Genomic DNA, 13,526 nt, shown 5'->3' on the forward strand with positions numbered 1-13,526 from the left:
TGACAAAAAAAGCTAGCTCAGGACAACATGGATGACATGCTAGAACCAGATCACACTACTTGGCCCCCACTGGCTGTTTCCTCTGAATTCCAACTACAACACCCTTTTAGGCATGTGGGTCAATGTAGAGATTCCAAATGAGCTAGGCAGCAAATTGGAAGTATTGCCATCTTTGGTCATAAGGCTGATTTTCTCCTTTCATTAATAACTCTGTCTGATCTTTAGACTCCTGCTCAGTCTCCCACTACTCCCATACAAGGGATACCAGTAACAGTAAAGTTAACGAGGTAACAAAGTGAAGAGTTACATCCATCACCTATGGAAGGAATGCAGCAGATACATTTAGAAGGTTTAAGTACTTTTATTGCACCATTTCAATTATTTCATCTAGAAGTTTGAAGATTTGGTGATCAATACTTACAGTTTATGAACAAGGTGATTTCTGAGGTCCTGAGTAATATCTTCATGCCATGGTTTCCGAATTCCAATGCCAGAAGGATGTGTTGCTGTTGGCATGGCTCCCAAACTGGCAACATTGGCATTTTCATTCATCATGGTACTATTAAAAAAAGAAAGAAAGAGGCGATTATCAAAGACACAATAAACCTCGTTAAGTGAGACTTTCCTTATATGAAAACACATCGCAAGTAATTGTATATGAAAGTGGCCTACTCATGCTCAGATTCCTGCTCAGCCATAGGTGGATAAACATTTCTTTCCTGTGTGTGTGTGTGTGCGCGCGCGCGCGCGCTCTTATGAACTTCTGAAACACTGTTTTATGTAAAGAAACAACTGTAAATAAATAATGGCTTAATACCTTGGGGCCAAGGAATAGCAAGTCAATATTGGTGCTAAAATACATATGGATGATATTGCACTCTTCTTTCAGGCAAGGCTCTACATTAAGGTGAGCTCCAATATTCATTCACTTTCCACTTTATAGATGGAGAAATACAATTTTGAACATTAGATGCCATTTCTTGCATCTGGAAAGTCCTGAGTACTTGTTATTAACCAACAATAATTTACAGTGGTCAGGAGCTGAAGCTTCAGTGTCCTCACTTGACCTGTGTCCCAAGCAATGAGCAGCAGTAGCAACATTATGCACAATAACCAACTTTAATTTGTACAATATCTACCAATCACAGCATGTACCTTTTTGGGGAACAGAATTAATTATTTAGCCCAGTATATGATATATATTCATATTATACATCATAGTTCAAAACATGTGCTACATAGCATGTGTATCACTAGCAGAATGTGCTATACTACTTCACTGACAACATTTAAATGCCAACACTTTCCAGTCAAAATAGAACCGGCGATCTAAGAGCGTGTAGCAGCACTACAGAATTCAATAACGAGACGCATGTATATCTACTATGAAAGCAATGCAGCTACTGCAAGGTATTTTGCTTTACCTATAACCTTTACAAAAAAAGTTTTTCAGGTAAATGTGGAGGCCCTATGGCAGAACAGACAGAATATCTCTATGCTAACTCAGATTTAGATCAGGCAGACAAAAAAGCCATCTCTATCATAAAGAGCTTTATTCAGAGGTCACAGATAAAATTTTAAAGTATACAATATTTTCCTTTTGTAAAAATCCCTCTTGTTCAAAGTTACTATTTTGTAGCTCTGTCACTTTTGTGAATTCTTTCCTCAATGTGTTATTCCAAAAGTTGCTTTCTATACAATTAAAAATAAACTTACTTTTGAGAATTCATAGCTGGATGCAACATTGATTCAGGTAGAAGACTCTGGGCTTGAACACCAACACCTCCATTCACTCCCATAGGATTAGCATCTAGACCAAAAGAAAGGAAGAAAAAATTAAAATATGCTCTACTGTAGATTAATTGCTTTGGGTGCTTAAGTTGTTTCCAGATATTCTAGGGTACACATGCTGCTATCATTGCTGCAAAACAGATTTTGGCCCTACTACAAAACGGCTTCTTTCCCTCCATATGAATGTGTAGGAGCAGCTCAAGGGGGGAGAGAGCACTTATGATGGCAGAGGCAGATTTTGCTTCCTGAACTGAGTCTCAGATTGCAGCGTGTTTAATTTGTTCATCAAATTAAAAATGAACTCAATGGGAATCACTGAGATAACCCCTCACTAAGACTACCCTGAGTTCAACTTTTTGGTTATACTAGAGAACAATGAAACCTTGAAAACTTGCTTTTGCCGTGTACAAAGCCTCACCTCACTATCACCCATTCTCCCAATGGATGCAAAACTTCACAAATGCCTTTAGTAAAATACTTGAATAAGTTGTAGCTTAGGTGCTGATGGTCATATTTTTGTTTTAATGCAGAATTACATATGTTAGCTGCCTTCTGAAATAAGGTGGGATATACATTTTAAAAATGAAGTTAAGAACATACTTGTAGGATTCATGGGGCGAAGTCCCTGCGGTGACTGTCCTTGCTGCTGGCTCTTCACTTGAGCTTGTGTCTGCGTCTGCATCTGATTCCCTTGATACGTCAGTCCAAGGGCAGCATAAGCCCTCTCAATCGAACTGGGATCAATCTGGTTAGCAGTATTTATGTTGGGGGTTGTCTGCTGACCAACCCCTACAGAGCCAGAATTTCCAAGTCCTACTGCAGCACCACCTAGTAATGCTAGAAAAAATGAAGACATGAAAACGATCAAAAACAGTGACTAGAATGAACATAAAACACACCAACCCTTTTATAAAGTCCTTAGTAACACACCAATAAGGTTTGGGGCATTAAACTGTGTCGGTTGCTGACCTGATAAGCATGGAGGCTGCTGCCTACCACAACTTGGGCAGCTATGGCTGCGTCCTACTGTATTTGCAGACAAGACTGCCATCACAATATGATAGTGAGGCCAGAGTAGAGGGTCCATGTGTATCGAGGGTCCCTGCTGTCAGGAGCACTGCTTATCCTGTAGGAACTTGATCCTGCAGCTGTCTCTCACACCAGCCATTAATAGTATTAGGAGAAACATTATGAGAAATGGAGTGATACTGCAAATCTGTAATGCCCTAAAAAGAAATAAATTAGTGAGTACTTACATTGTTGATTTCTTTTGTCCCCAGCATTCTTGAGAGGGAGACACACAGGACAGTCATGTCGTGTACAATTCTTCCAGTGCGATATGATTTGTCGTGAAGATGCACAGTGAGCCACTAAAAAGAGGGTTAAAAAGCAATTTTACACTTAAAACTTTAAATTTCTTTGAGCCAGCTATACATGTGCTACTGATGCACAGAATCTACGCACAATTACTTGGAGTACAGTGTGACCCATGCTTCTGAGTATATTGGACTGCATATATCTACGTATATCTATATCTCCAGAATTGAAAACTTTCCCCTTAAGTCTTCTTTTGACTGATAGGTCAAGGGAAATCTTAGTTGATTGAAAATTATCTTACCCAAGTACAGATCAAGGCTTTTCTGCTCTTTGCAATAGGTCACCCAGTCTGGATCTCTTATTAGTTGATTGCTAAAACTTCAGTATCTGTATCTCTCATCCTGACCTTGTAACTTGTGAGCACAAATTACTGCAAAATTGTTTTTCAGACAGTATTAGCTTCCTACTGTCACAATGGTAACATTTCCGGAGGGGCTTGACTTGACTTGACAAGAACAGGACCAAAGATTTCTATGAGATGAAAAACTTTATACTTACCCTGGCAAGATTTTCCAGCCTGGCAATGTGTCATGTGGTTGAGGACATTCTTCATGGTTCGACAATGAGGGAGGTTGCACTGCCGCACCTCACCATTTGCTTGTTCCCGCCGCTGACATTTGTGAGCATGTAGGAGGAGAACAAGTTGCTGCTGAATGAGCTTGCGCTTTTCTGGGTCTGCAGTTGGTGCTCCTGATCCCATGCCCTGGGGAGCAGTTGACACCATCCCAGCCTGCTGAACTGGAGGTGTCTGCTGTTGACCCTTCAAAGGTAAATAAAGAAGACAAATGGAAGTCTAACCCTGACAGTTCTCTAGAAGTCAGCAAAACACAAAGAAGTTATTCATGTCTTTTGAAAGTTTGCTTAGACCTGTAGAAGCAGCAGCTATATGAATTACTTTAAGATAACTCTCAGAGAAAGCTCTTCTTTCTTTGAAGAAAACCCATTCTCAAGCAAAGTTCCACAATGCAACTTAATGCTCATATAGTCCCTAAAGAAAGCAGCCATACAACACAGCCTACTAATATAATGAGTATGAGGAATGATTTCATGAATCAATATTTTCTAACCTCCAGCAGCCAACGCATAAACATACCATCCCTAAATATGGAGCAATGCAAAGGACAGATCAAGCACAGGAGACATAGTTATTGTAGCCAATACCAATGCAACACAGCAAACTAATATTGCTGAGGTTGATAATTAGAAATATATGTCCTATTCTGCTTAGCAACCACCTTGCAACGCCACTTCTGAGGCTGATCTTTGGAAGTGGCAATGCAAGCATTATTCCATATTGCTTTTCATTCAACTTCAGAGAGCTTAACTTGATTTGGTTTTAAGGATCTTCAGGCTTGCTTCATTAACTGGGAAGGAATAATTATTGTTTTTCTCTTTTAACAAGGGGTCAAGGTATGAGAGTTCAGCACAACTAACATTGTACCATCCATGGGAGAAATTCAGTTTTCATGTCAGCTTCACCCAAATACAGTAGTAAAAGGATTTCTTCACTTCCAGCCTGTTTTCAAGTATACTGGAGCTTCACAGCTTGAAACTAACTGGGCACCATAGGCAAAGGCTAACTCCAGTTTGAACAAAAGTTACACTAATAATTGAAATGAGCTTTCCTCTGCATTACTGTTCCATATGAACCATGTTTCATCCTTCCCAAACTGACTGCAACATAATACTACAATTGAATTACCCTTTAGCAATGCTGTAAATTCCAGAACTTTTGACTCTTCACATGTATGGGTATTATGGCGATTCATAGTAAAACCCCACTGACATGAATGGAACTTCCCTATACAGGTGGTAGGATTGTGGCACGCACAGATAGCTTCACTCTCTTCAAATTAATTGGTGTACCCAATACCAATTGTATTTCAATCACAACTAATAAACTTACTCTTTATTAGAGTAATAAAGAGTAATACAACATACCTAATTAGCATGATCTATAGTCATACAGTGAAGCTTTTAAAGTGCTCTTTGCCAATGCTATATGGATTATGGTGTACAAGTTTACACTGGCCCAGTTTGTACATAACATTACTCCATAGTTTATTTTAAACTATGAAAAGTGTGCTCCTACCCACTCTATAGTCCCTATGGCCTTTTAAACCGTGAATGGGTGTGGGTTATTGGTTTTGCTTGTTACTATGTTATGTATTTTTATATTCTAAACCATGCTGTGATCCTCGGATAAAGGGTTGTATATAAACTTAATAAATAATAGTAACAATAATTTGTTCCTCCCCTACTCCTGCATGTGCCTGCCCCTCTCTCATTGAGGTAACTGTTTGACCAGTTCTATGAAGAGCAGTGTTAGAAACAGAGATATTAAAGCTATTCGTCATATGGCCCCTTAAACCTAGGTTACGGGCACACTAAAGGAATGTTTAGGCACTTTATAAAAAAACAACAACAACCAACCCCCCCCCCCCATGATTACAAAGCTGAAAATGAATTTTGTATACTGTCAGCTCCAGCTAAAATCTGACTCATGCCATAGCACGGCAGCAAAAAAACAACAATGATGCTGTACGCCAGCCAGTGGCGGAGATGTCAGGTGCTATCCTGGCGCCCAGACATCTTCACTTAGTTGCATGTGCCTGATAGCCAGGTGCAAAATGAGCATGGTGCCTGGCTAATTTCGAACGCTGTAAGGGGGGGGGGATTTACCCATTCAGGGGAGTGTAAGTAGAATTCACCTGACATTTGAATTTTTTAGGTTAGTCAATTCTCATTGTGTGCCAGTGTCAGGAAGCCTGTGCTGAGGGAGGCCAATGTTTCTGCCCTCACTCTAATTCATTGACATGAATGTTATAGCAGTAGAAGAATATACTGCCTATACTCATTAAAACATACTTTAAAATAAACTCTAGTTTAATGTATTGTGTGAACTAGTTCACTATTGGAATCTATTAGATCTGAGAGCCAAACCAACTGTTGCTTATTGGCATGCTGATCTGATGAGCAGCGCAACATGCTGCCCACCTGATTCCCAATTGGTTTGGATCACATCAGGAATATGGCTTAAAAGTTAATGTGAACAGTTCATAGTGGAAGCAAGCAAAGAGGAGCACTGTAAGATGTTTTGACTTCTCCTAATCTTCTTTGTTCCCAGTATTTTTTAGGCAAAAGTTCAGCACAGTTCTATTAGGATCTATACAGCGTTATTTCACTTTTAAATTGCCAATATCTAGGGATGCACAATTTGACCATAAGGTGCATAAGACATTCTAAAAAAGTCAGCAATCAGAATTAGCTTGAAATAAGTGAAGAGCTACACACCTGTGCTGCTCAGAGTAGATGAAGATGATGAACGAAGATTTTTTAAAATCCACTTTTTACAGAGCAACACTTGGCTACAAAGATTACTGGCAACAGCTAGCCATTCAGAAACAGCAGTCTAAGAATGTTTGGGGGTCTGACTTACACTCTTAGCTTTCTACTTTTTAAGAGCATGGTTCCATGCATGCACTCAGGCCACACATACAATGCAACGTGAGATAAGTAATACAGCATGCATACCTGCAATTCTATCCCCCACAAGGGTGGTAGAAAAATTAAGACAGGCTATACACAACCCAGGAATCAGCTCTACACAGCCTTTTCAGTGCTCCCCTCCCCAGCTCCAGCCTGCTTTTCAGTATGGCGCCTTCATCGCCCACCGCCCAGGCCCCCCCTTACTTCCCAGAGAATGGAGCACTGAAAGCTTAAAAAGGCCAATATAGGCCAACACAGAGAGCGGTGGTAGCTCTGCATGGCTTTTGCAGACCTCACAATCCAAGTAACACAGTTTGCCCATCTTCACCATAGCTCACAGCAAGGAGAAAGGGACATTGGAAGCTCCAAGGAAGTGTCACACTCTCCATGTTCTGACCAGCCTGGTTCCTCCAACATCTTACCCAGCTACATTCTGCCTCCTCCTCCACCTCTGTATTGTCCAGTAAGAAGAGTTATGTTCCTTGATACCCCTGCCTCCAACCTCTCCACCATTCCCAAAACCTGCTGTTAAAAATACCAATAAGGCACACATCATCTGGAAGGGAATAGGGATGCTAAGAACCTTATGAGCATGTACAGGCACCTTCCCACTCACACGACCACTGACACATGCATCATTTTTGGTGCCAAAGGGGGGCAGAACAGGACAGAAAGGACTTGTGTGTGTCCCACTGACATGCACAGTTACTGGGAATGGAATCTCTATGTGCACAGAGATTCTCTTGTACTGCTGTGTCACTAGCTCAGCACTGTGGAAGGCAGGATTAACAAGAATCAAGTTAAGTGTGTGCACATTACACTGTCTGCTCATTGGGAGCTGAGGTGTATCTGTGATGCAATGCTCCACTGAATGTGTTGGCTCAATGGCTGCAAAGCATAGATTGGCAAATGAATGAACTGATGCAATCACTGCTCATCAAATACATCTTACATCCTGCTATGACAATGCACCTATGTAAACTCACATAAAGTCAGTTTTCAATAAAAAGTAATTTTATGTCATCCATTTCTTCCTATATCCCATTTCCCCTTGAACCTTCCACCCTTATTATCAACAAGCACATGAACACAGTTTCAGAATACATCACAGACTGTTATTTCTATATGTCCTCCAATATATGGATGGAAATAGTACTGTCTGCCCCCTAAAAGGCTAGAATTCAGATGATGAAAGAGTAGATATGAGAATTATGCAAAAGACAAGGAGATATGGTTCAAATAGAAATGCCATTCAAAAGAAATTAAAACTCAACTAAAATGCTTTTTTCTTCTAGGTTGAATACCCTTATTTCTCATGATGTGACACAATATGGAACCCTTTAAGACAAAATACTGGTATATCTTGAACTAGCTCTACAATAATTTGAAATAGAAGTTACTACCTACCATATTAGGCATTACTGGACCAGGCACTGGCTTCTTGTCCATTGGAAACTGGGGTAAACTGTTAGGTAATACAGGCTTATTTTGCATCTGGGGACCAAGTCCACTGGCTCCAATTGGTTGTCCAGGATTCTGGCTGTATGGTGGTACATAAGGACCGGGGTTGTTCATCATTCCCATCTAGAAATTAAAGAATGACAAATAAGGAATATTTTCATTTTCTTCTGTTCATTTCATGGTATACACTATGGTTAACTACTGTTTGGTTCAAGGAATGGAATATCAACAAACTGCAAAGTATTAACAAATTCTGATCTACATATACCCTCTTAATACTATCCATCTCTTTCCAAACCCCAATTCAATATTGGTTGTACTGACAATTAATAAAATTTTGCTATCATTCAATACTTTCCATTTTCCCTTCATTTTAAATCAAGCATTTCATATATATATTCCTCCACATATTGAATTATATTGACTGAGCACCTCAAAAGTTAATTTATCCTTGAATGCTTATGATCCAAAGGCACAGCTTCAATTTTACAATCTGAATATTGAGCCTGATTCTGATCATAGGTCATGAAGAAATTGAAGATTTGAAATAATGTCTCAATGGTTTGGCAGATTAAAGATTTTATATCAAAGCAACACCCGAGCCATTAATTGTTTAACAAAGAATTATATATCACTTGATCTAAGAAAACCTCTAAGCAAATTACAAAAATATAAAATACAATTATTGATAGTTCCTAAATGTCAAATTTTTACAAGTGCAGAATGAGTATTATGAATCACCTGTAACAGTGTCAGTGCTCCAGACTGAAGCTGTCAAATGGGCATATATATACACAAAATAAGCAGAACATGTGAGTATATATGGAAAACACAGCTGAATGTGGCAGCTGCCTAAATTGATGTTTTCTACATTTATTGACTTTTTCACTATTAGCTGTTGAATAGTAATCCAACAGTTCTCCTGACATATGTGGATACTACACCCTAGACTCACCTAACCTAACATGCTAGTGGAAGCCAGCATATTGTCTCCCACTAGCACAATGGGGCTTCTCCTGCTCCACCAAATCTACTCTGGCGAGTCAAGAGAATCCCTAGAACATTGCACGGGGGTGAGGAGAAGGGACAGTTCTACCTGACAAGCAGAAATACATGCACTGACAGAACAATCATTACAGCATGACGCTGAATTCCTCCATATGGTGGTGGTGGTGGTGGTATTATTATTATTATTATTATGTACAATGGTGGACTGGTCTAAATCATGACAATCTTTAAACAGTTATCAAAAAAATGCATGAGTTTTCAGTTGAGATTGAAGCAACAAGGCTCTGCCCTTCTCCCCAGCTCCAAGCTGGTGGACCCCTGGCCCATTATAAATAAAATACACAATCTCTGTGCCTCTTTCAGAAGTGTGGTCTACCAGAGCAGGTAATTTTCAATGATTGGGTCTTTATACAGGAAGATTTTCTATGTCTCAGATCTTATCTACTTGTCCAAGTAAGTTCATTTAATACTATTTGCTAGTAAAGCTCCTAGATAGCAGGAAATCTCTACTGGAAATTATAAGAAAGCTCTGCTGGCCACAGTCCATTTTACACAGAGATTTTAGTTGCAGAGAAAACAAGCACATTGTTTTTAAAAGAGGAAATCTGTGGTTTAGACAAAGTAGCAGGTACGAACATAATTAAGAAACCAGCATCAGTTAAATAAACCTAGATGGCTAGAGTGGAAGAGTCCATTCTATGCACTACTGTAACATACTGGAAATTCCCTTCCAAAACTTTCTGATATCATTATCTTTTGCATTATCTAATACTCATCAACATACACAACTCAGTACCCTGTTCTCCAGTAGAGACAGCTGATGCCACCCCCTAAAAAGGTCACACTGCTAGTAAGTTGAGGTGGATATAAAACAGACATAATTCTGTAGTATAGTAGTAGTAATTAGGGCTGGGAGATACCTGAAGGAGCGTCTCCACCCCCATCGTTCAGCCTGGACACTGAGATCCAGTGCTGAGGGCCTTCTGGAGGTTCCCTCATTGCAAGAAGTGAAGTTACAGGGAACCAGGCAGAGGGCCTTCTCAGTAGTGGTGCCCGCACTGTGGAATGCCCTCCCATCAGATGTCAAGGAAATAAGCAGCTATCCTATTTTTAAAAGACATCTTTTAATATTTAATGCTGTATTGTTTTTAACACTCGATTGGGAGCCGCCCAGAGTGGCTGGCGAAACTCAGCTAGATGGGCAGGGTATAAATAATAAATTATTTTATCAGCACTAGCAGCAGCAGCTTTTCAACATAACAGTGTATCGCCAGCCAAACATCGCAGTTTGGTGATATACCACAATGTTGAAAAAACAAGGTGCATTGGCCTCTGCCAGCGAGACACCAGGTGAAACTGCCCCTGCTCTCACCTCCAGAGCTGAGGCAGTTTCACCCCCTCCCCAGCTGAGACAGCTCCGTGCTCTCTAATGTGAGCAGCAATAGCATTGGAGCTGCTTTGTGCCACTCAGCTGGGGGGAGGGAACACCTGTGAGTGGGCGGAGTATCAGGGCTCCTTTAACTGCTCGCTGCAAGGAGCAGCAACCACGCTCTCTGCTAGTGCAAGCCTAGGGGCTCCTTTGACTGCTCAACTGATGCAAGGGCAGCAGCACACTCCTCAGTCGGGCAGTTTAAAGATGCACTTCACAGATACAGCTTGTTTCTCCCTCTCTGTTATATGAGAAAGAAGTGGGATGGCTGTTTCACTCAGCGCAACACCGCTGAGTGAAGCAGACATTGTGGCCTGTTCCTCATACCGGTCCTGGGCGATATATCGCCCAGGCCTAGTAGTAATGGGGAATCTGTGTTCCTTAGCTTCAAACATAGAGAAGCATGTAAAAATAACTGAACACACAAGCTTGGTTACATCATCAGTGGAGAACGGAGCCTCTCTACTATCCTTCTATTGGGGAATAGAAGACAATTGCAAGTTATTCGGCTCTTGCTAAGTCATCCCATTTGCTCTGTCATCCTTGTGTCTTCACTTTGTGTACCTCAAAACATGCCACACAGACAACCCTGAAAATTAAGACTACATAGGTTTAGATCCACCTTGACAGCACAGATCATGAAGTTATACATAAACTGGCAGGCACAATATGTTGCTCCTCTGGTAGTTGCTGTAGCCAACTTCAGAGTGACTGGTTAGAGTTTATTATTGCTTTTTAAAGAATGTTTAAAGTTTTCATTTGCTAGAGCCTAGGAGGTGGGAAGATGCTCAGTATGCTGTGCACAGGAATCAAGTACACTGCTGGCAAAGAGATGAAACATTTCAACGCACCACTGCCAGCCCACTGAATTTTCATATTGGATTCTAGAGGTCAAGCTCCCTAATACCTGTCCATCCTAGAAAGCAAGAGAGCACTTCATTCCTCTGCCACCAGCCTGTAGTACCTCTATGCTACAAGTAGGAAAAGGAAGAACAGGGAGGTGTGGAGTGACTCATGCCTCTGCCACTAGTCCATTTGCTTTGTTTGCTGGATTTGCAGAATGAGTCTTTATTTTCAAGACATAAAGTACAGTGGTACCTTGGTTTATAACCATAATCCGTTCAGGAGGTCCGGTTGTGAGCCAAAACATTTTCTAACCCAAGGTGCGCTTTCGCAAATGAGGCCTCCCCCCAAAAAATGGGTTGTAATAAAAAAAAGGGGGGTTAGAATCCCAAAAAAAGGGGCACGCACTTCCGGGTTTGATGTGTTTGCAATCCAAAATGGTTGTAATCCAAAGCAGTTGCAAACCAAGGTACCACTGTATAGGAACACAAAAGGCTTGGTGCCTACTGTGTTTCTAGCCTGTAGAATTCTTCACTCTGCTTTTTACCCAGAGCAGGGGCTGGCAAATATTCTATCCATCTTCCATCAGCCCCTCTTTTGAGTACTATTTTTGGCTGGCTGTTAACTTTGCGGCCAATTTATACTATTATTGTCATTAATTTTTAAGTAGCCTTCTGCACAATCATCTCAAAGTTATGCACAAGATAATAAAAATGAAAAGTGAAAAGACGGTTAAAAACACAAAACAGAGCAGACACATTTAAAACAAAACTCAAATAATATAAAGTAGATACAGCAAAGACCCATTTATCCAATTGAGAAAGCTTGTGCACAATTGTTATAATCCTATTATTTTTTAATATTTGATTGGTCTGGGAATAACCTCTAGCATTCTCTTCCATTCATGATTTCATGTGAAAGCTCACTATGGACTATCAGCAGTCCCTAGATTCACAAGTAAAACTCAAGAGAAAAATGCTATGACCACCAAGGTCCCTTGCAACTCTCACGATTCCAAAATATCAAGAGATTTTAAGTTTAATGTTTGTAAAGTGTACCCATTTGGATTCATAACTAAACTATCTTCATGAGCCATTCTTCCAAGCCTCTAACTAACTAAATTATCAATGTCATGGCACCAGCATAGCCGACTACCATTAAGTGTAATATGGCTGAGATGTGAAGAGAAGATCTGTTCAATGCACTGGCTCTCTTACAGGCCGATTGTTAAATCCCAGTTAAGGCCATATTATGTTGCGAACGACTCTGTGATCTTTGGTTGAAGAAAACTATATCAATTTAATAAACAAGAACAATAATTAAAATAAACTTGTGGTATTTATTCTTCAGTCATTGCTCAGGGAACTGACAATATTCACATTCACCGATGAAACATAACAATGAGTAGTAGAAGCTCCTATATTTGGGAGGGGGTGGTTCTCCACACACGTTCTTGGCAGCAAACTGATCCTCTAAATACTCAAATTTGGAAAATTCTCTATAGATGCTAACAGAGCAGATGGCACTGGAAACTTCTGTTTCAAGAATGCAATTTACTCCACCTCCCCTGTTAAATTCAGTCTGCAGCATGTGCATTTTAAAAGCCCAAACTGACCACACTCCCACTATAAACCAGTGTTAGAAACTCAGAACTTTGTGAACTTAAGGAGGAATAGCCACTTTATCCAGGGACACACATACATATAAGCCTATTCTTACCTCTTTTTCTTAATGGTGACACAGACCATTCATAATGTAAGTGGGGTAGGTGAAGAGAAGCTACAACAATTAACTATAACATTGTTCACTGCTCCTGCTCAGGCTGCACAGATAAAGCATGTTGGTTCCTGAAATTCATTCTGATTTTGTAGATAAAATAAAACTTATAGAATTCTACAGGATGTCTTATTGGTGTGTGAAAACAATCAAAATCCAAGGATCCTGAGGCATGCACCTCCAGATGGTGGAAATGTCAGGTGCCATCCTCACACTTAGGCTTCTTTACTTGGTCACAAGTGGCTGATAGCCAGGTGCAAAATGTGCCTGGCTAATTTCAAACACTGTTGCAAGCTACTCTAGCATGTTTGCTCTAAGAAAAGACATGTGAACCATCGTCAAGAAAAAATAA

At 40.3% G+C, this 13,526-nt stretch overlaps 1 protein-coding gene across 1 annotated transcript in view; it reads right to left on the reverse strand.

Annotated features, from left to right (window-relative positions):
• EP300 (EP300 lysine acetyltransferase) overlaps positions 1–13,526 on the reverse strand; it is a 75,542-nt gene that overhangs the window by 33,597 nt on the left and 28,419 nt on the right. The window contains exons 3-8 of the mRNA XM_083400870.1: positions 8,065–8,241; positions 3,667–3,928; positions 3,048–3,161; positions 2,392–2,628; positions 1,717–1,810; positions 422–559 (exon numbers count right to left, since the gene is read on the reverse strand). Of these exons, the coding sequence (XP_083256996.1) occupies positions 422–559; positions 1,717–1,810; positions 2,392–2,628; positions 3,048–3,161; positions 3,667–3,928; positions 8,065–8,241 (1,022 nt within the window). The remainder of the gene's footprint in view (positions 1–421; positions 560–1,716; positions 1,811–2,391; positions 2,629–3,047; positions 3,162–3,666; positions 3,929–8,064; positions 8,242–13,526) is intronic.

The sequence above is a fragment of the Podarcis tiliguerta genome, assembly GCF_965153285.1.
Source record: "Podarcis tiliguerta genome assembly, chromosome: 10".
NCBI classification, from domain to species: Eukaryota; Metazoa; Chordata; class Lepidosauria; order Squamata; family Lacertidae; genus Podarcis; species Podarcis tiliguerta.